The 23,063-nt window shown below is 37.8% G+C and overlaps 4 protein-coding genes and 3 non-coding genes across 7 annotated transcripts; 5 read left to right on the plus strand and 2 right to left on the minus strand.

The window, feature by feature from the left end:
* The first annotated feature begins 735 nt into the window (after nucleotides 1-735).
* Nucleotides 736-857, plus strand: LOC120011640. The gene has a single exon (XR_005471084.1). It is a non-coding gene; the product is annotated as a U6atac minor spliceosomal RNA (small nuclear RNA).
* Nucleotides 858-1,195: 338 nt separating this feature from the next.
* LOC120010221 (putative HVA22-like protein g) lies at nucleotides 1,196-4,858 on the minus strand. The gene is made up of 7 exons (XM_038860948.1): nucleotides 4,563-4,858; nucleotides 3,448-3,488; nucleotides 3,256-3,354; nucleotides 3,105-3,161; nucleotides 2,946-3,009; nucleotides 2,646-2,846; nucleotides 1,196-1,818 (listed from the first exon to the last, which is right to left on the minus strand). Exons 2-7 carry the CDS (start codon nucleotides 3,477-3,479, stop codon nucleotides 1,399-1,401), a joined length of 873 nt encoding a protein of 290 aa, XP_038716876.1. The 5' UTR covers nucleotides 3,480-3,488; nucleotides 4,563-4,858; the 3' UTR covers nucleotides 1,196-1,398.
* A 5,203-nt stretch (nucleotides 4,859-10,061) lies between these two features.
* Nucleotides 10,062-16,372, minus strand: LOC120010466. Its single transcript, XM_038861264.1, has 11 exons — nucleotides 16,207-16,372; nucleotides 15,208-15,628; nucleotides 14,960-15,088; nucleotides 14,565-14,879; nucleotides 14,315-14,447; nucleotides 13,805-14,142; nucleotides 13,126-13,719; nucleotides 12,660-12,680; nucleotides 12,135-12,276; nucleotides 10,803-11,131; nucleotides 10,062-10,721 (listed from the first exon to the last, which is right to left on the minus strand). Exons 2-11 carry the CDS (start codon nucleotides 15,547-15,549, stop codon nucleotides 10,146-10,148), a joined length of 2,919 nt encoding a protein of 972 aa, XP_038717192.1. The 5' UTR covers nucleotides 15,550-15,628; nucleotides 16,207-16,372; the 3' UTR covers nucleotides 10,062-10,145.
* TRNAF-GAA lies at nucleotides 12,138-12,210 on the plus strand. Its single transcript has one exon. It is a non-coding gene; the product is annotated as a tRNA-Phe (tRNA).
* An 856-nt stretch (nucleotides 16,373-17,228) lies between the features above and the next one.
* On the plus strand, nucleotides 17,229-21,713 carry LOC120010279 (endoglucanase 10-like). The gene is made up of 6 exons (XM_038861034.1): nucleotides 17,229-17,938; nucleotides 18,352-18,635; nucleotides 19,109-19,546; nucleotides 20,163-20,295; nucleotides 20,771-20,937; nucleotides 21,067-21,713. Exons 1-6 carry the CDS (start codon nucleotides 17,719-17,721, stop codon nucleotides 21,397-21,399), a joined length of 1,575 nt encoding a protein of 524 aa, XP_038716962.1. The 5' UTR covers nucleotides 17,229-17,718; the 3' UTR covers nucleotides 21,400-21,713.
* A 304-nt stretch (nucleotides 21,714-22,017) lies between these two features.
* LOC120010467 (auxin-responsive protein SAUR50-like) lies at nucleotides 22,018-22,334 on the plus strand. The gene is made up of 2 exons (XM_038861265.1): nucleotides 22,018-22,027; nucleotides 22,144-22,334. Exons 1-2 carry the CDS (start codon nucleotides 22,018-22,020, stop codon nucleotides 22,332-22,334), a joined length of 201 nt encoding a protein of 66 aa, XP_038717193.1.
* Nucleotides 22,335-22,630: 296 nt separating this feature from the next.
* Nucleotides 22,631-22,824, plus strand: LOC120011602. The gene has a single exon (XR_005471055.1). It is a non-coding gene; the product is annotated as a U2 spliceosomal RNA (small nuclear RNA).
* The last annotated feature ends 239 nt before the right edge of the window (nucleotides 22,825-23,063 follow it).

A 23,063-nucleotide genomic window follows, 5' to 3' on the forward strand; every position in this document is an offset into this window, starting at 1 on the left:
GTGTCCCGAGATGTGATGTGTAGCCGCATTTGGTGTAGTGCAACACTAATGATATTTCGGCAATGAACTCTATAACTTGAGTTGATGCAGCCTGGTTCAGCATGTGACACAAAGAAACAAAACAACAACAATCATCTGAGAGAGTGAGCGGGAACACCACGATGGAGATGGTGGTAGTGGTGTGAAGGGGTATTCACGGTCGGTTTTTTGACATAAATTATCTTTGGTTCGTTGATATTACTACAAAGGAGGATCTTAGGGGAATTTTCCCAACACTGCACACAATCAACATATTTCCTGACCCTAAGAACAAATTGTGCATCGCTCAAGAAAAACAAAACCGTGCGAACGGACACTAATGGTTTGTACTTTGTAGTGTTTTGAGTTGGATTTTATAATAGGTTCACATACTTGCAAGGATATTTTTGATTGGAAACAAGCGATATTCAGTTCAGCAATCTAACTGAAATGAATGGTTTCTTGAACATCTATTTTTCAGTTTTGACAATTCTTTTCAATTGGTATGACCGCCTGAAATGTTATTTGGCCATTCTGACTGCCAACTCGTATTACCAGCGCTGGTTAAGCTACCGGTAATTTACAGAGGAATATGAATTGTCATCTTAGATGATTGAGCTGAACAAACTGCGCAAATGCTTATAGAAGAGAGAAGAAAAAAAAACTGTGGAAGTATCAAACAAGAGCTCAGTGAAGACTTCTCAGCAAGCTGGACTCAGGAGAGATGGTTGGCATCTCCCCTGATAGGGTCGGGATTGGGCATTTGTTCATCTTTTGTAAACACATCCGTGTGTTATTAAGGCTATCTGTCTCGGCAGATCTCCAACACAAATTAATCCACGGAAACCATCAAACCCGCTCTGCCACTTGACTACTTGAGGCAACTGGCAAGCCACAACACAATTGTGATGCTCATGGGCCTCATTTTAAAACAAAATTTTAGTGTTGAGCCTGGCATTTTTTAATTGGGCTTCCCATCTTAGGATCCATCAATTTTTATTTTCGGCCCATGGAAGTTGAAAATGTTGGGCTCTAATTATATGGTCTCTAATTTCCTTATGGTGGTCTCCAATTTCTATTTTGGGTATAAATCGCACCCTTCCAACCACCACCAGCTTTCATAGTCGCATCAATCAATGCCCCTACCAAAGTCACCATCCCTTCAACAGCTAAACCATTGGAAAAAAATAAAGCAACAAATGGAATTGAAATTTAAAGATGAGAGATTTACATCAACTGTCAACAACAAGAACTAAGAACTCAATTGCCCCAACTACTGATTTTTTTTTTCCCTCCACCTACTAATTTGGCGTTACATTCACGTACTGACTAATTGCCAGTGCAAAACGCTAATACAGGGGAAGGGTCTGAAACAAACCGTTAGCGAGTTCCTGCAGAACGGGCTTTCCTCAATCTGCCACGTGTAACCCGGATGGTTTCGTCCATGATAGTCTCCTCAGTTGCTGGGTCTGCATTTTCATTGGCTGAAGAAGGCACTGCTTCAATCTGCTTTGCTTCTGCTTCATTTATCGTAGACTGGCCCTTGGTTTCAGAAGCAACAATCGATTTTGAGGAATTCAAAGCTGCTGTTGGAGCTGCAGGAGGCACTGCTGGAGGTACTCGTGAAGGACCCACCTCTTCCACTACTTCCATTTGGTGTTGACTAGAAGATGTGCTAGAAGTGGGAGATGGTGGCTCTTCAATTTGTGGTTGTGCTGCTGTTGATGGTTGACGGATAGGAGAATTGGGAGGTTGACGGTTGGGAACAGTAGGACCTTGGCGAGCCCTTGCTCCTTGTGGCTGAGACATCATTAGTCAGAAAATTCAGAAAAAAAAAAAACATGCTTTCAATGCAGTAGCATCAGATAGTGGCACTTCATATGAATTGAACAAGAGGAAATAACATAATCAAAGCTTTTTAAATTGGCATTCAAACATTGGCATCTTTGTCTACATTGAGAATTTGAGACATACTAGTCACGAGTAAATTGCAAACCCGTATAGAAAAGGATTTAGGAAATGGTAAATCATATAAAATGCAGGATTCAATAACATTCAATGGAAGACCAAGAGACAATTCAAATTGGCATGCAAACATCTTCAACTATAAACCAGAAATGCATGTGCACCAGTATACAGAGATCCGACCAAGATTAAATATTCAAGTTCTATGGGAAAAAAAAATTAACAAACAAAATGAAATGCACATCAAGATCAAATTGTACATTATCAGCTATGTTTGCATTGAACAATGCTATTTTCTCATTTTCTTGCCACAACCTTACATGGCACATTTTTTGCACTAAAGAAAATATAAGAAAAATAGGATCTACAAGCACATTACTTGTGATCCATTGGCATGGGAGTTCCATCCAAAAAAGTCATAAGGATATTTTGTGGTTTTTTTTTTCCCTGTCAATCTATGCCAACAAACTAATCCAGTTGTTTTCCATTAAAACCAACACTATAGTGCATGTACACCATTTAACCATACGAGAGAGTACAACAAGTTTACTATTTACTGTTTTTATGGTTTACCAACAGAATCAAGTTGCAAAAGTTCATGGAAAGAGATTATAGTTAAAGGACAATGTTTCATTCAAGAACTACCTATGGTAGAGAAGTACCTGAGGCCTAGGGGTTGACTGTGAAGCAACATACTGCAGAATCTCAAAAACCCTCGTCTGACCATAACTCGCGGCTCTTTGCCAGTATAAGACTGCCATGTCACCAGCCCTAGTCCTTAGTTCCAACAAGTTGCGATCGATATCATTCTCATGCATTGCAACATAGGGTCTAAAGAAAGAGTCATACACATAAGTAGTTCCCTGATACAAGGAAAAAGAAATGCACAGTTACAATAAAGTAGAGACTTGTGACCATTTAAGAAGATAAGAGTGTTTCTGATGCCCCTCCCAGTTATTCACCTTTGTTTTAGGATACCAAAGGTATATAAAGAACGCCAGCTTTGCCTCACTATACATAGGAACCCTTCAAGAAAGCAATATGGAGAAACATAATCAAAATGTAAAATCATTATACAAAGCATGTAATTGCCTCCACAATCAAATAAAACGAATTTGTACCAGGAAATAAAAGCATCACCAATTCTCTCACATACTGTCAAGACAGCCACCAAAATCCTGCCACCCAAAGGAAGATAAAGAACTCTTTTTATCATGCCTACAAACATAGTTTCAGGATTTCAAATGAACCAAATGTTCATGAATGACATACCAGTACTGGCACCAAAAGCGAAGTTGCTCAATCTCTAGCTTATTCTTCTCTACAGTTTTATAGCATTCATAAGCTGGATAAGCATAGCCAAAAACCATCCTGCCATCATATCAAATAAGATTTTGATTCCACCAACAGTAATGTAACAGTAAAGAGTCAAATGTAAAAAAATATATAGATTCTGGAACATACACCAGTCCTCTCGTAAGAAATGACCCAATCATTTTGTATACCTGAAATACACAAAGTAAAGAACCAAAGAAGTTTAAAAAAACACATTGCAAATAATTTTGATTGATCAACAGATCAATAAATAGCTCAATATCATTACAGAAACTGTCATTTAAAAGTACTAGCAATCTTCACAGCATCATAATCAAAATAAATTGAACACTAAACTTTTCTCAAATTGCCAGGTCTCTGAAGCTCAGCATTTGCCTACATTTAAAGAATCTATTTAATTTCCAACCTGTGCCTAAATGGAGCTGTCGCCTGCCAATGAATTCAACTTATCCGTAACAAAAGAAAATCTCACATCCGACTAGAAAATCTTTACAAAGTGGAGTCTACTTTCTTTAGTGACAGTTCATGACAGAAAACCGACAGACATTTGCAAAGAAATTATGGCAATAAAATATACTACAATCTAAAATCTCCACCAGTTGTACTATCACTGACCTGTAGATGCAAAACTCCCTCTCAAAATCTTATAAAACTGCTATTAAACCGAGAGGAAGACTTGGCAAAGCAATAAATAATTAAGTAGACAATCACACTTCAGTTTAATGAACCCCATAATCACATCAGTAAACGAGCTTTGACACTACCCAAAAAAAAAGATTTAAACCAAAACCTGGCGATGCTGTATATGAATCAGAGTGTCAGAAATGGTGGAAAACTGTGCCTATAGATCAATCAAGATACTAATTAGTATTTTTTTTGTGAACATATTTTGATTTTAATATTTGCTTATTTTAGCATGTGAGAGAATTCGAACCTTCACCTGTTGGATTTCCTAAAGAGTGACTGCTAATTAGTATCCTTATCCAACTCTAACAAGCAAAATCAAGAATAAATCATATCCAAAACATAAATATTGACGATAAACAATAGAAACACGATACATAACTCCAGAAAAAGACTAGAATGCAATATTAGAGAAAAAACAAACAAATAAATTCTTGAATTATAACGCCAGAAAGCACCGAATGACAGCTAAACTTGAATTCAACTATCGATCAAAACAATCAAACTAAATATCGAAGCAAAATATAAGATGAAATAGAACTAGAGAAACCGATTAGTACCTCTCGGTGCTGATTATCGTATCCTCAGATGAAAGGACAAATAAATTCAAAATCAAAAATCGGAAAAATGAGAGTTGACACGATGAAGGCGAAGTCGATAGATCAAGAAATCGTCGGAGTTCAAGAACACGGCCGGTGTACAGACCAATCGCCGTCACCGAATAGCCACGGCGAACCGTTACAATGTCGGTGCTGGGGAGATCGACAGACAGAGCCAAAAGGAAAAGGAGAGCCTAGCCGTCGTCTTTATGTCGTTTTTTAAATTCTCTTTGTTTTCTCTCTCTCTATTTAGGCTTCAGGCTTTCGGATATGGTTTTGCGGAATTTATAAAAGCGAAAACCCACCGATTAACCGGAGGACAGGATCCCCTACGTTCACCATCACAAGTAGAGTGCATCGCTACTGCTTAATCACCGTCAAAAGTACAATGGACGGCTTATATAATTTCATTATTAGAAGGACAAATGGCTGTAAACCACCAATACTGTAGATGCTTGCCTCAAATTCCCTCCCAATTGTTAAAAACTTCCCTCCTATTTTTTTTACAGTGGACAACAGTAAAATTCAAAAGTGTACGTCGTCCAACAAACTAAGTTACAATATCATCCAACAAAAAAATTAGATCAATTTTTTTAAATCAAAGATAATTTTAAAGGGTTTTAATTGAACTAAATTGATAATTGACTCTAGGTTATTAAGGTTTCAAATGCTCATGTATTTTGTAAAGGTGTGAGTTGGGTTAATGCAATTTTTGATAATTGAAATAACTGTCACATTCCAACTTGATTATCCAATGTTCAAAAATGTTGGAACTTAATAAATTAAATTTCAATTTTGTTCCACATCTTTTAAGTTATTAAGTTGTAACATTTGGAGAATGGGAGATAGTCTGGTTATCTGCCCAGGACATTGAGGTCCAGAGTTCTATTCTCACCAGAGGGTTTGGGATTTGGGTAGTTTTTCATCCGCTGTGGTGGCCTTCATGCCTCTCGGGCATGGCTTAGCGTGTGTGTGGCCTGTGAGCCTTTCAAAAAAAAAAAAATTTGTAACATTTGAACTCGATGACCGAGTTGGAACATACAACTCTTTCAATTACCAAAAGTTGCATTAACCATTTAACTTGATGTGAGTCATTAGCATGTTATTAATGTACAACCCGAGAAAAAGTCAAATGGAGAAGAGATTTTGGATCAACTAGGGTGAATTTAGTTGTGAATCTCTCTATGATCAAAATATATGTATGGACTCGAATTGTCTTGAGTTAAATTCTCATTTTGAGTAATATTATTATGGTCACGTGCTCAGCTCTAGCCCAACTTATCATGTTATTGTATGAGAAACTTATGTGAACATTGATCTGACGGCTCGAGTTTAAATCCATTTCGGATGTCTAAAGAGTAAATTTGTATTGATGTCATTATCAATTTAAAAAAAATTTGGTCATTATGGTATCTACTATAAACAGTTGTGGATAACGGGCAAAAAAGTATCAGTTGTATGCTTTTAACCCCATGAAAGATGACAAAATTTAAATTAGAAAAAATGGGGTCTACAAGAAATCAAGAATAACGTTAAACTTCCCACAAATAAGATAGAAATCCAAATGGGTCCTCTCCAAGTTTCATGCTTAATTCTTTAGTCTGTATCATTTCGTTTTTGTTAAAGTCCCTATCTTTACTTTTTATCTCTTCAATCTCGAGCTCACGTATAAAATGCATGAACGTCCCTAAAAAGAGGAATATTTCTACTGTTTTTTAGATGCCCGGCTGCATCTTCTTTGCTTTGTGTACATAATCCGTAGTAAGGTTGTAATATCATATTGAAATCCCTTCAACGAGATTACTAAACAAGTAAACAACAGCTACTCTCACACAAGCGCCATTTTATGGGTTTAAGTACACTTCAGTGAGGGCTCAGGATAACAAATTTGTGCGAGTCTTTGGCTCAGAGTTGACCATGTCACTTTCATGTATTTGGCTAGATCTTCTTACACATGATATCATGGTGAAAACTCGATTCATCCCACTTGTTGTGTATTGTATAACAAAACCCACAAATGCAAGGAGTGTCAAAACTTGTAGCTAGTCTTACATCGAATTAACATAACCTAATTGGATAGTATGTAAGCAAAAGTCAAACTCCTCTTACACAAGTGCAGTTTATGGGCTTAAGTACTTCGGAGATGGGCTAAGAGAACAAATTCATTCAACCTTTAACCTAGAGCAGACAATATTATAAGAAAAACAAATTATGCGAGACTTTGAACAGAGCAAACAATATCACTTTGATGTGTTTAGCTGGAACCTAAACATACAACAAGCTTGAAAATGTCGAAACTCTGCTGCGCTTGAAACGTACAATTCCATTTTTATGGAGCAATAGACGGGGGCGGACCCAAGGTATAGAGAGTGGGGTCAATTGACCACACTGGAATTTTTTTCATATATCTATATAAGAAAATTTGATTTTTGACCCCACTAATATTTTATGTGTATAAATATTTTATTGGGCCAAAAAAATAATTTAATCTTGTAAATTGTTAGTAGACCATAACTTATCAATAAATGGCATAGTCAATTAGTCTTATAAATTACAACTAATGTATTTTAAACTTTAAAGGCGTATAACTAATAATTTATCATTTGGAGTTTGGATTTTGATACTTTTATTGTGTTTGTGGATTGTAACGTAATAAGCCTGAAAGCAGACATGAGACGCGAGCACTTGAGCTTGAGCAATTATGATTTTGTTTGAAGATTTCACTTCGCTTCTAGAACGATAATTCAATCTCAAAATATAAAAATTGTCGACAACATTTATAAATTAGTTTTCAATTTTTACTCACCCTATCCTATAATATTTTGATTTTTAGTGTTGTTTTTCATATTTTTAAAGACATAATTAATAAGAAAAAAAAATCCCGGGATGTTACCTCCAAACCCTCGTGAATTTTTTGATTATAGAATTTTTTTAACTTTTATATAAATCCAATCCCATATGCTCAGAAGACTGAGTCCACCCCTGAGACAAGTAGACAACAGACACTCAACAACTCAACGACACGGTCATTCAGATTTCAGAGCCTCCTCATGCTCATGTGCACTATAATTATATCTATACGTTGGGGTGTCGCTCTCAACTTTACTCAACCGAAGCATCCTCCCGATGCACCTTTCTTCAAAGACAAAATTGTCATAAAAATAAAACTGTACGTTTCACTTTCACCCAAAACATTACTCATCTTTATTATCACTTAACGGCTCTTGCTAATATGTGGTGTTAAGCAGATCTTAAGTGACTGTCATGATTATGATTTGCTATCTTTATAGAGAAAAGGACAAACAACCATCTGGTAATTGGTTTCTTTTTTTTTTTTTTACTTATCTTTATACCTGTTTAGATAACCGAGGCCTCCTTTGCTAGAAATCAGAATCCACGTGTGGCATTTATACCCAAAAAAACAAGGGACTTTTGGAGGCCGGTACATCAGATTATACTTAATTGTAAAAAAGTGCAGTCACTAAAACATCCTTTTAAAAAAGTACACTGGGATCATCTTTTACCAAAATAACCTCAAATTTGATTTTCTCTCTCCACGAATTGTGATACAATAGTGATACTTTTAAATAGAAGATCCAATTTAGTGTTCAATTTATATCTTTTGCTTATAAAATGATGATATAAATGTTAGAATGTAAATTTGATTGCATTACATGTCTTTCTAGTTCAATTATGTCATTTTAGTGGATTTTTGGTGTTGGTGATACTATAGTGATACATCTCTGCAGCTGTAAATGTTTTTCCAAAACGAGCAAGAGATGTACAAACCAAGAAAAGAAAACCAAGAAAGGAAAAGTGATTAGGAAGAAGAAGTATGCACATTGGTTCAATTACATCATTTTAATGAATTTTTGGTGTTGGTGATACTATAGTGATACATCTCTGCACTTGTAAATGTTTTTCCAAAACGAATAAGAGAGGTAACCAAGAAAAGAAAATCAAGAAAGGAAAAGTAATTAGGAAGATGAAGTATGCATACTAGTTTCATTGTATCATTTTAGTGATTTTTTGGTGTTGGTGATACTATGGTGATACTATAGTGATACTATAGTGATACATCTCTGCAAAAAACGAACCAGAGTTCAGATCTGCAAAAAAACAAAGCACAGCCCAGATTGAACAACGAAGCATCGTCCAGATCTGTCAAAAACAAGGCAGAGCAACTCGACGCAGTCCAGATTGAGCAACGACGAAGAAGGCGATGAAGAGAGGAGAAACTCGACCAAAAACGGAGAAGAAGGCAACGAAGAACAAATTCAGATCGAGAATAAGAAGAAGAAGAAGAAGAAGAAGAAGAAGAAGAAAAGAAAGAAGGAGATAACTTTTAGTAGAGAAGAATGAGAGAAAGAGAGGAAGTTGGATAGTTGGAGGGAGAAGAAGAAGAAGAAGAAGAAGAAGGAGGGTATTGTAGGTATAAACTAAAAAATATCTTAAGTCAGATGACCAAATTACCCTTAAATTGTACTTTTTTACAATTTTAAAAATGTCAATGACCTTTTTACAATTAAGTTGTCTAAAGTGCTCTTATTGCCAATTGTCCGAAAAAACAATTTACTCTCTTTGTAATCTGCGTTGTGTAGCTTATTCCTAGATTTGAGTTTTGGGCCAATCTTGCAGTGTAAAACGGGCCAAGGGCCTGTTGACCAAGGTCAACGGGTAATTAGCATGGATTGCATATTTGCATGTCTAAATAGAGGAAAAACAATTTTTGGTCATTGAAATATCTGACCAGGTTCAACTCGGTCACCTATTTTTTAAATGTTTATGGATATCTAAATGTCTAAATTATTTCAAACATGTTACACGAGTAATCTTTAGCAGTTTCAGTCAATCAAACTTGTGATATAGAAGACAAAAGTCAAATTCAACTTATTTTTACTGATGTGGACTGACAAATTGATGACTTGGATATTATGAAAATAAACATAAAAAAATAATATTCAAAAAAACCAAATTGCTCTTTAGCCGTCGGACGTAGCCCTACAACCAAACTTTTGTTCGTGTTTCTGCCACTTGTTCATGTCGCATTGGAGAGCACGGGTTGGAGAGACTCAGGGATTTCGAGCATCAAGTGAGGTCAATTGCTAAGTTGCGACATCAAAATTTTGTTAAGGTTCGTGGGTTTTATCGGAGAGAAATGGGAAGTTGGGAGAGCAAATGTGTTTTATTGATACATTTTATGTTTGTTCTAATTTTTAATGCCAAGTAAGCTCTTTTTTATTTTTTATTCCATGTAGATAATTTAACTGTTCGAAATAGCTAAAAACTGCCCGTACGACTTGTTTGAAACAATTTAGAAATTTGGATACCGAAATTGAAACATTTGAAAAATAGGTGACTGAGTTGAACCTCATCAGATATTTCAGTGACTAAAAGTTGTCTTTCCCCTGTCTAAATAACTGATATTCCCATTACTAAATCCTCCAGTCAAAGCCAAGATATAAATAAACTTGCTCATTAAACTAAACTACTAGGCAAAGAAGATGACTACAATTTCAAAACAGCAACAAAGCCATCCCCTAACTACTTATAAGCAGCAGCAGATTTACCGATCTTTCCTTGCAACCATGGCAGCCTTATGTCATTGCCTTGTAGAGAAATGAAAGTTTCCCTTGAGTTGGGGTCCTCAAAAAGGTCCAAAGCAGCAAAATAGAGCTGCTGATCGATGCCTTCTATCGCATCCAAGGCTTTGATGCAATTAGTTATAGAAAATTTCTCATCACTAGGTTTTGTTGCTACTGTTGTTGTTGACTTTGAAGCAGCAACCATCTCCATCATTGCTTTTCCCATGGCTTCAATTGTTTCTTGATTGATTACACTTTCACTTAAAGAAGTGTGTGATTCAGCTCGTTTCCTTTTTCTCTCCGCTAAATTCTTCGCCACCTTTTCTTTTGGCAATGAAGGATCCTCGGAACGAGTAGTTTCACCCTCCAGAGATGGATTCAATCCAACTGTGTCATCGCAAACAGCTTTGTCCATGCCTTCAAAATGACTTGACTGGGCGTACTTACCCTCAGCTGATGTATCTGTGAATATTGTGCATAGCTGATCATATATCGGACAGTCCTTGACTTTTATTGTCTCAGACCGAGCCTGTGCCTGTAATTAAAACTAACAGGAATGCAGAAGACAAGTTTAAGAAGAAACAAATCACAATTGAAACAGAGAAAGAAAGCTTACCGCAATGTCATCCCATAGATCAAATCCGAGAAAACAAGAGTCATCCATGGCAAAGTCATTTTGAACAAAAGCTGTCTTCAGATTATTGAAACGCGTACGGAGTACATCAAGGTGCTTTCTTAACTGATTGTTATTGAAGTTAAGATCTGTCTGCTTATTGAACTCTTCACGTATATGATTCCACGTTTTCTTATCAAAGATATTGTTCGGCCTGTTCCCCAGTTGAATCTGCTTGACTACCAAGTCTGCAAATATTTTATCAAGGGATGCCGTCCACCTCATTCTCGAACGTTCTGGCTTGTGTTGCTGACTGGCTTCACCATCCATTTACAACTATAGAAGATGCATCCAAAATCAATATTGTGAAAGTGGCATAAACTTCAAATTCTTTCCAATAAAACAAGAATTCAAAACTACTAAAATTGAATTGCCTGAATCGCAAAGAATCTCGATATGATCGTGTATACAAAGTAAAAGAACCAAAAATGTGGATAAAAGTTAGAGAAAAAGACAATAGTACAAGACTGCTTTACAACAAGCTAAGATAAATTACACCATTTTATGCACAAGCAACACAAATAAAAAATGACACAGAATCACAGAGCTTAATTATGCCCAAACCTAGCACAGTTAAACTGAGGAGAGAGTTATTTATCCCATTTTTCATGTACAGAAAGAATCCCAACAAATGCAGCTAAGAAACATAGCACTTAAGAAAAAAACATCAAAGACCTGGCTTCAACCCTAAAACGATCTAAACTCAAATTCTGATCAACAATGGCATAGAAATATGAAATTATGAACAGAAAAACTCGCGCGTAATTCGCATCAGTCCCATCAATCACAAACACCGGAAAATTAAACCCAATCGAAACAGAAACAAAAACCCTAAATTAATCATGAAAAATCCCTAAAGATACTCAAATTTTCAAATAATGAGATCAAACAACAACCAGTGAACGGAGAGAATGAGAACTACCTTTGAATCGGCGATCCTCTCCTCTTTTCCGTTTGCAGAATCGGGCTTATTAGAGTGTCATCGTCATCAAAACGATGTCGTGCTCATACGCACATATTCGAACTCCGAGGACACCGGGAAAGAACACCAACTCAACAGCATTTATCCGGTTCGCAGCTTCCGGAATCGGCATGAGTGCAGAGTGCATGACACTTGTATGTCCACTGTAATTCAAAACGCGTCGTTTTGTTGATTAAAGAGAGGAGCCAACCGGGTGGGTCATCCCAGTAAATGGGCCGTGGGTACCAAAATCGAATAGCAATTATTGGGCAGTAATCAAATGACTGAATATTAATTAACCGATCAAAGCTCACCAAGCGGGGATAGCTCAGTTGGGAGAGCGTCAGACTGAAGATCTGAAGGTCGCGTGTTCGATCCACGCTCACCGCAATCTTTTTGCCCAATTTTAAGGCTCGTTGGGCTTAACAAAAACAAGCCCAATACTGGGCCCTGACTCTATTTTACAAACCAAACTTTAACAATAAGAAACAAGCCCAATAATGAGTTTTAATGTCTAAAGAATAATGCTTTAGACTCCCAAAAAGTGACCCCCAAAAGACCCCATTTAATATGAAGTGTTGGATATGAAGTGGGCCCGATATGTGTGTTTTCAATCAATGGCTATTTTAATACCACATAGATTTGGGGGTCTTTTGAGGATCAAATTTTGGGGATCTCTAGCATTGTCCATGTCTAAAAGACTTATTCTATCCCTATTTTAATAATTTTTTTTAAAAAAAAATAATATTAAAACTTTGTTATTAAATTTCTCATACTCACTATTTATTCCACCAAACGAATATGGCCATGCTCTCACTCACACTAATTATCACACTCACCTCATGCTCACACTCATTCAACTATGAATCAAATGTGTATACTAACACTTATTTTACACTCATTCAATTATGAACCAAATGTTCACTCACACTATTTAATTATGAATCAAATGCCTTGTAATTGTGTTGGGGGAACCGGTCCACATCCACTGCCAGTTTTAGTGGACTTCTTTAAAATTTATAAATAGGCCTGAGGGGCTTCTTTTACTTTGCAATAGGCCCAATCAATAAGTGTGATGGACTTGGTCCACTTGGACAATTATTAAGGGACATAAAAGTAAATTGCAGTTAGAACATGCTGCAATTAAATATTTAATAAGAGAAAAAAGAAAAGGGGTTTAAATGCAAGCAAACACAGCTAAAAAGTAGATAGTTCCATAGAGACATAGGTCACAAATAATGCATAGAATCACAGCAGTCAACAGGAGTGCCAAATATATACAGTGAGTGTCCATACACTCTATTTACACTTCGCCTTAAGCCAGGCCAATCTAAAATCACTTTTGATGGATATGAATGTCTCTCTCTTGTCAGGCTCTAGGAAGAGATCAGAAGCAGCCAGATAAAGATATTGATCAATCCCCTGCATCCCGTTCAGAACTTTGATGCAGTTAGATATTGAAAATTGGTTAGAAAAATGGGGCAATGCAGCAACCCTTTTTTCTGTCTGGGAAGTTATCTCCACGTCGACTCTGGCAGGACGACTGGTTCTCGTATGGATTCTCTTAACACGGCGTGAACTGGTTGGTTCAACATTCCGGCGCTTGTTTCGACCATCTGATTTGTTACCCTCTTCTGCCGACTGCGAGGATCCTTCGTATGCTATGGGTTCCGCTGCAATGCTAGCAACTTCAGGAGTACCCATTGAGATAATATCTTGATCTAACTCAGTGTTGCGGGTTGGTTGAACTTGTCTCCCTTCAACCCTATCTTGTTCTGGTTCAATGTCGCGGCTAGACTGAACATCTCTCCCTTCAACGTCCGGCTGGGAGAATAGCGTACATAACTGTTTGAATATTGCACATTCTTTTCCCCTGATCGTGTCTGCCTCAGGATGTGCCTGTGAAAGTATAATTACAGAATTACTTACATTGTGAAGGTAATGACAAGAGGAAGTAAACTGGAAAATTCGTGAATGTACATACCTTAATGTAACTATTCCACACTTCATCGTTAGCGATGACCATGTGCAGGGGGTCATTCCAACTGAAGCCATTTTGATCAAGAAGCGACTTAATATTATTATACAACCTCCTAAGTACACTTTGATGATTCCTCAACTGCTGCTCATCGAATTCCAAACCAGTTCGCCTATTGAATTCTTCCCTTATGCACTTCCAAGCCCTCTTATTGGAAACACTACTTTGTTGTGTCTGCTCAATCAACAAGTCTACAAATGTCTTATCCAAGGATGCCGTCCACTTTGCCCTTGATTGATCTTGCTTCGACTGATCTTCACTAGGTACACTATCCATATCCATCTATCAAGTCGTGCAACCAACTGTGAGTAAGCTTACTTCTACCAGTTAATCACTCGTTTGATAAAATTACATTCTTCATCAGCAAGACAGCAACAAATACCATAATAGACGAGTAGGTTAGAATATATGGTTGACCAATAAATATTATACATAACAATGAGAAAACCCATGAAACCACCTTAGTATCAGCTGTTTGTTGATCAGAGAGAGCAAATTTTCCATCGCCACACGGGTCTGAAAATATTTTATCCAAGTGTTCAAATACAGGACATTCCTTGCCTCTTATTGCTTCCATCTCAGGATGCTCCTGTTAGTAATAGTGTGCATATAAGAAACACATCGTTGAATAACACCAAAAGAAAATGCTCAACTACATGTGTATGTGTGTGTAGTGGGTGGGTGGGGAGAAGGGGGTCATCCCTACCTTTATATATTTGTCCCACACTTCTTTCTCAGCAACTACTGTGCAGTGAGAATTTTCCCAACTAAAACCGTTCTGCCCAAGAAGCCATTTTATACCGCTATAGAATCTCCTCAACACACTGTAACGATTTTTCAGCTGTTGCTTGTCAAACCTTACCCTGGTTTTCCTACTGAATTCTTCACTGATCCACTTCCATGCTTTCTTGGTAAAAGCATTGTTTGATCTGTTTCCTTGCAAAACCTGCTCAAGCATCAAGTTTACGAAGACCTTCTCCAGAGATGTAGTCCACTTTGCTCTAGATTGTTCTTGGACTACCTGCAAAAGTATGAAACCTCTTAACAGGTAGGGAAAGAAACAAGATAAACAAAGCCTGTAGTCACCGTTCAAACATTTACCTCGTGCATGGCTTTTACTGAATCGGAAAGAGCACATTTATCATCACTTCCAGATTCACTGAATATGATGCATAGCTGCTTATATATAGGACACCCATTCCTCTTGATGGACTCAGTTGCAGGATGTGCCTGTATATATTGTTTATATGAGATGTTCAAACAGAACCAATAGGATTCACAGCATAGATGAACAATAAAATCACCAAGAAAAGAGGACTGAAAGTTTTCAAAGAGAAAAGGGACTGCACCTCAATATGTTTTAACCAAACATCCTCTTCGGCTACAACCATGCAATTAGCATCATCCCAGCTGAAACCAGCGTGCTCAAGAAGTGCCCTGACATGGTTATATCTCTTCCTAAGAACATCAAGGTGATTCTTTAGCTGTTGCCGATCAAATTTAAGACCAGTCTGTTTATGAAATTCATCTTTTATGCATTTCCATGCTTTCTTGCTGAATACATTGTTGAATCGATTCCCTTGCTGAATCTGCTCAACCAACAAATCTGCAAATATCTTAGTAGATGCTGCCATCCATTTAGCCCTTGACTGATCTCGATCTCGATCTCGATCAAACTGGTGGTTAGCCATCTTAGAAGCAACTTCAGCTTAAAGCCTCAAACTTGGAAACCTCGCCAATTCACCATCCTTTGGATCTACCCAATAAGAGCTGAAGAATATGTAGAAAACCAGACCTTCAAAGCAGGCTCAATGGGTCTTGGTAGACATAACATGCAAGGTTAAGGGTTCAAACAATTGCAGATACTCTCCCAAACACATTAGATGTAATCATTCACACTCTTAAAATTTTCCAGTGAAGATCAACACAGAACTAAGAATTACACACCTGCACTCAGTAAAACACAGGTTTGCAAGCTCAGAGTTCCATTAAAACCACAAATGGACTGCAGCCGGCCATCTTACCGAAGCTAGTACATAATTATTTATCTCCCACAAATCTTTTAAACTAGTGCTCTACCTCACATCACTTTTGAGTCTCATTTGAGAACCCAATACATCGATCTCAACAATTGTATTAATTTTCCAAAGTATGTATAAGAAAACGGATCAAGATCATAATTTTTTCAAGCATTTCTTAAGAAAAATGCATATTCAGCAACGAAACGATGTGTTCCATATGAATGTGAAGAACAAAAAACGAGAGGATAATACCAGTTCAAGAACAAGGAAAAACCCAGAAGGAAAAAAAAACGAGAAAAAGAATCAAATTGGTTCAAGATTGATTACCGGTAATTCTTCCGTGAAATCACAACCGTTGGATTTGACGGCAGACAGATTCAGAGCAAAACAAGAAGCCTAAATGTAGGAATCGTGTAACTGAGAGAGAAGAAGATGATATCGATTCATATTTTACTTAAAAAGGGTTTGCAGCGTTTTCTGTTGATAAAGACTGCCAGATTTCGGCGCTTTTGAGGAAAAAATTGTTTACACGGAATTCGGTCGGAATTTTGGTTGGACTCGGCCCATTATGCATTGTTAGGCTTTTTTTGGCAGGCCCTTAAAGACCCTCCTTTGAAGCCCAAATTGAGGAGAACTGACACAGTGAACGGGCCTTGATCTAACTGACCCAACTAAAAACCATTCTGGTACTGATAGAGTGATACGGACGGTCCACCTTCTTCGATTGTAGGGCAAGATCAGTGGCCAGATCATCACAAATTTGCGGTAGCCCAATCGATCTAGTAGGCCCCACAATATCGACGGCAGACATGGGTCCTCTCATCGCTGATACCTGGTTTGTTTGGGAATATATCACTGAACGCGACCAGCAACATTGAGACGCATATGGTTTTTCTTACCTCCACCGGAGTAAGTATTTTGACCTCCTGCACTAAGGTGAGTCGAATTTTGAAACTATTATGAGTTGGGTTAGGTTGCAATAACAAAAAAGTTTTTTAACGTGTCATTAAAAATACTGTCCGCGAGTGGTAAGGTGAGGGTAAACTAAAATTTTTTTGTTGATATCAATTAATTTAAATATTTTTTTTAAAAAATTATAAATAGAATAATAAAATTGAAAAAACAAAAAACTTGTGTTTTGACGTTAAAAATACAATCAATCAAACTTCAATTTAGAATTCATCGCGGTGATATCGTAACACTTAATTTCACCAAAAATTTTTTTATTCATACCACGCCGCTTACATAGGTTTGTTCAAGTAAAAAACGGTGTGTTTGACAATTACCAAGAGACTACCAAACGTACTTAGAGTCCATTATTTGTTGCTTCTAGATGTGTTAAAAAACTTAACTGACAGTCAAACTGACCGATTAATTCATTATTTTCAAAATTTGTCGTTTTAAAATCGATGGATAACCAACCGATTGATAAGTGAAATTCATATTAAAAACAGATCATTTACACCCCTAATTGCTTCGTTCGCAAACCCGGCACCAACACGGTTATTTCCGTCATTCCATCTCCAAAAAGTCCGGAGAAACCAATTCTATCCCGCTTAAATGCCAACGTCGGTGTGCTGTTCGCCTGTTTATGTCCAAAGGAGGAGAGATATCACTGTCGTTGATGAAGAGGGCCAATCTTTTGGGCAGATCCATCCTCGCAAACCTCCTAAAATTACATAAATCGCCTTCTCCATCGCCTAATCCGCGGTCCGTTCCAGAGTTAAACCGCATTGTGTCTTTGCAGAGCTATCGTGCTCTGTCTCAAAAGCTTAGGATGCAAGCAGCGTGAGAGATCTAGGAATCAACGGCATTGTTGTTCTTGTTAGAAAGTGTACAATGGGAGAGAAATCGAGGTCGAAAGGTTGTTGCGGTTGGTTTTTAATTTTGGTAGTGTTGGCTGTGGTGGTTGCCGCCATTGTTATTACCGTAAAGAAGAGATCTGACCATCATTCCGGTTCAGGTGAACCGGAACCTGTCCCGGGGCCTCCTGGCGCCATTGATGAGAAATACGCCGACGCTCTCAAAATCGCTATGAAATTCTTCGATGTACAGAAATGTAAATTATCTTTCTCTATTGCTCCAAACTCGGTTTATTGTTATGTGTTTCTGCAATGTAGCATTGATGCTCTTAGATTCGCGTTGAGGTTTTGTGTTCATTACATTTCCTTACATGATACTATGAAAATATATAGTGACTAGATTTAGCTTCACCTGCTATATTTGTCTTCTGAAAGTAAAGTAAACGACCATGTGTACAAGGGTACTTTACCCCCAGATGATATGTGGAGAATCTGTTTTTAGGAATTGATCAACGCGTTACCTCTAGGTTGCACCCGTGCAACTCTATCACGGACCACATGTTCACGTATGAAGGATAAATTTAATTTTTGTTGACTAATTTCAAATTTTTGAATCTGCTGCACTGTTTGATACTTACATTTGAGATGGAGTGTTGTGTTGTTGATGCAGCTGGTAAGTTGGTAAACAATGAGATATCTTGGAGAGGGGATTCGGGTCTTAAAGATGGAAGTGAAGCGAAATTGGATCTCTCAATGGGCATGTATGATGCTGGGGATCACATGAAGTTTGGTTTTCCAATGGCTTTCACTGCCACAGTGTTGTCTTGGGCAATTCTTGAGTATGGAGATCAGATGGATGCTGTTAAGCAGTTGGAACCTGCTCAAGACTCCCTGAAGTGGATCACCGACTACCTTATCAATGCTCATCCTTCTGAGAATGTGCTATATATTCAGGTAACAGTCCTTCAACTTCTATTTACAGTGTGGTGCGCGAATGCCTATTATGTGTTGTGTATCTTATGACCATTAGCTGAGTTTCTTTCTCACCAATCACCTGACACTTTATAGTTTCCTGCTAAAATATGATTTTACTTGGACAGACTAAGAGCTATAGTGAAAATAATCGTAGACATACTCCCAAAATATTTGATTTTTCATATTCTTTGTGATTGCAATACATTATTCTCAATTCGTGTCCTTTTACTTCCTTGTCAAGGCTTACCCTGAGAACTGAACCATATTGTTTAAGTGGAGTATTTCAGTTTACTTGTTCAAGGTTTATGGGAAGTTGCAGTTGTATCTCCGTTCTCTGGAACCTAAATAAGTGATAAGTGTTACCCAAATGATGTGCATTTGAAATTTTGGCCTCAATCGTGAATTAAGCCTCTGAAATACATCATTTGTTATGACATCAATTTCTTGGGTAGGTGGGTGATCCAGAAGCAGACCATAAATGTTGGAATAGGCCTGAAGACATGACGGAGAAGAGGCCACTGGTACAAGTTAACGTATCTTCTCCAGGAACAGAGGTTGCAGCTGAAACTGCAGCAGCTATGGCTTCGTCGTCTTTGGTGTTTAAGACAATTGATCCCACATATTCGAGCACGCTTCTTAAGCATGCTAAACAGTTGTTTACCTTTGCTGACAAAAGTAGAGGATCTTACAGTGTCAGCGTCCCTGAAGTCCAAACATATTACAATTCAACTGGATATGGAGATGAGCTCCTATGGGCTGCTAGCTGGCTCTATCACGCAACAGGGGATGACTCATACCTTCAATATGTCAGTGGACAGAATGGAAAATTATTTGCTAAATTTGGAAGTCCATCGTGGTTTTGTTGGGATAACAAACTTGCAGGAACTCAGGTATATTTCATTTCGTAAGAGTGGGTATTTTAATGCCAATCTGTTATCCTTTATATTTACCAAAGATAGTAACAACCTAAAGATGTGTCGACTCTTCAGCACAAGTTTTTGAAGTGCAATGAAATGTAATAGTATAATGATGTTGCAAGAGTCATTGTTTCTGTTCAATAGGCTGTTTCTATCTGTTAGCATATGTTAATTGAAAGCCAAGAAACATGTAAGAACTCACAAACTCATTAAGCTTGTAAAATTCTTGAATTATTTTTTACAAGGCTTGCTGTATACCTGATCAATGTAGCAAACATAGAATTGCTAAACATGAGAAGAAATGTTGAGGAAAAACTCACTTTGAGCCTTATTTTTAAGGAATAAGGATGGTAACGAGATCATCAATATGTCATTAGAAAATGTGTTATAAATATGAACCGATTGTCTTTCAGGATCACTTGTGACAAAATTAAATAATGAATAGAATGATGCATAAACTGCTACATTGTGCTTGATCCTTTTATGGCCAAAGCCAAATAAAAAAACAAGAGATGCTTACCACTTCCAAGAAGAATCTATATTTCGACCAGCTTCCTAGCTCAGTAGGTATCTCTGTATTCTGTTGCAGGTTTTGCTATCCAGATTAAGCTTCTTTGATGGCAAAGACAATGGTGGACTTGCAATGTACAAGAAAACAGCTGAAGCTGTTATGTGCGGCCTCCTACCAGATTCAGCAACAGCCACAAAAAGCCGAACTGACGGTAATGTCTCCACTTTGATGGCATAAGTTTTTGTTTTTCCTTGAATGCTTTCCTCACACTTAATTTTCTGTTCATGCAATGTGCAAGATCATATGGTACATCAAGCTTTCTTGTGTCTTTCTTATACCCAAGTTGCAATCCCATGATTAGGTAATCTTAAAAGCATGCGATTCATGAATGTTGGGGGGACTTGGTTTATCTTCTCAGTCCATGTTGTTCCATATCCTTGCTAGGGGACCTGTGATGTTACTATTTAGGGAGTAGTTCCACGTCTTTCACATATTCTAGCCTTCTTGGGATAAAAATTTATTTAACTGGTGCGTACAAGTATATAGAGAGGTTTATTCACTCCTAGTGCTTCTTAAGTACGCAAATGGTAGAATTGTCTTTGAGGCACTTTTGCACTTTATGAGTTGAAATATTCATTTTCTGTGTCAGGACCTTTCTCATTTAATATAAATGTCTCTTAATGCAGGTGGTCTTATATGGGTCAGTGAATGGAACTCTCTGCAGCACCCTGTCGCTTCTGCATTTTTAGCTGCTCTTTACAGTGATTACATGCTTACATCGCAGACTTCTTCGATATCCTGTGATGGAGAAACCTATAAACCGTCTGATCTTAGGAAATTTGCCAAATCTCAGGTATGCCGACCATTTTCACCGAACCATTGCTCACTCAAATAACAAGTAGATTTTAGAATTGACTTTATTGCCAGGTCCATTAAAGTTTCTTTCTTTCTAAATCTTATGATATTTTCGCTCTTTTTCTAGGCTGACTACGTACTGGGCAAGAATCCCATGAAAATGAGCTTTCTTGTTGGCTATGGGGATAAGTATCCACAATATGTGCATCATAGGGGAGCCTCAATCCCAGCTGATGAAAATCCTGGCTGCACTGATGGATTCAAGTGGCTTGATTCTACTGATCCCAATCCCAATATAGCCGAGGGAGCACTCGTCGGTGGACCCTTCCTAAACGAAACATACATTGATTCCAGAAACAACTCCATGCAAGGGGAACCAAGCACATATAACAGTGCTGTCATTGTTGGCCTCCTCTCAAGCCTGGTTACTACTTCTTCAGTAGTCAAATCCTTCACCTGAAGCAGCCCTGGTACAGGTAATCTACACTTTTTTTTTGGTAACGTATAACCCCCCAGTTGTCTACCGGACAAAAGACTGGTAATACAAGGTATCTACACATTTTGTTGTGCTATATGTAGCTGCATGCATTAAGCAGTGTTGCTGCAGATTAAGTGTCCTGTTAGTAGATGGACTGAAGCTTTATTACCTCAACCCTTTAGCTCTATATGATCATTACACCTGTAAAGATATTATTACATACCTCTACCTTGCACATAAGTTATTGTTCAGTTTGGGTAGAAACAATGATGTGCGGAGCAGCTGTTGTTATGAAACCTTCATCCACAGCCTTATCTATGAAAGACAACAATGAGTTATAGTGTACCCATCAACATTCAACAATCCCACCTGTACCCAATAAAACAGGATCGTTAATCTCCCCTAAAATTTCTTTTTCAGGCAACTTTGATTCTAAATAAATGTCAAAATCCAGTGCACAAAAGTACGGTCTTGAACTAAGCTAGTGGTGAACCTCTTTATCCTTTGGGGCCAAATCGTATGGACTCTGAATGTCCTAACTTTGATTCTCACTATGAGTAATATTTTTGTGCCACATGTTGGGCTGTAGCCTATCTTACCATGTCGTCAAGTGGAAAAATTTTATGCGCTCGGGTTTGATGACCCAAGTTTAAGTCCGTATTAGATATCCAAAAGGTAAAATTGTATGATGTCGTGTTCAATTTAAAACATGGTTACAAAGATAAGAATCAGGACTACCTTTGGAAGTCCCAAAGGGTCATTTTGTTGTATATCTTGGCGAGAACAGAAGCAGACACATTCTGCCTATATCTTTCTTGTCTATAGACTCCATACCTGAGTTTCAAAGCTTGCTTCAACAAGCAGAAGAGGAGTTTGGATTTGACCATGACATGGGTCTCACAATCCCTTGTGAGTAAGTGTTTTTTTTCAGTCTTTAACATCAATGCTCAGATGAGAAGAAGAAGATCAACTATGTATATATATATACACATATAAAGTCAGGGTTTAGGCGACCTTTTCTGGGTTTTTTGTTCGGAGAAGAAATCTTATTTGATTGAAAGATGAAGCTGCTTCACTCTCTTTCAAATTTTAAGGCAGGAAGGAATTGAAGTCGAGAGACTCTACATAAGTTTCAAACTCCCACATCGTAAAGAGAGGAAAAGAAGCACAGGGAAAGGTGCTTTAAAAGCTCATAGAAGCCCAGGAATAACTCATACCTTTCTCGGCCTTTTGGCTAAGATCAAGTGTAGTATCTGTTCTTATCAGTTTAATATCTGATACGTGGGCCATCGGTCCACATGATATTAAATTAGTTTTTTAAAGGGGAAGCCCATCACAGTAGCTTGCTACTGGGGCTTCAAGCGTCGCCCATGCGTTGCACTACAGCTTGGGCCTGGCGCACCCTCCAATTATCAATTAAATTTGTACTTATTCGGTCCATAGACATAACAGGCCTGACTGTGGCAGTTTGGGCCCCCTGGCTTGTGGCAGTATTGAAGCACTGGGTCGTCTGGCTGTGTGTTCTGCGTTGGTTATGTGTTGTCTGATTACGGTGCGTTAGGCAGGTGCAAAAACGATAGCTCCACGACCTGGCTCTGGCAATTCTTCTGAGTAGGACTTTGGATCATAAGGTTGGTCAGCCACCA

This window comes from Tripterygium wilfordii, chromosome 12 (genome assembly GCF_013401445.1).
Source record: "Tripterygium wilfordii isolate XIE 37 chromosome 12, ASM1340144v1, whole genome shotgun sequence".
Taxonomy (NCBI): domain Eukaryota; kingdom Viridiplantae; phylum Streptophyta; class Magnoliopsida; order Celastrales; family Celastraceae; genus Tripterygium; species Tripterygium wilfordii.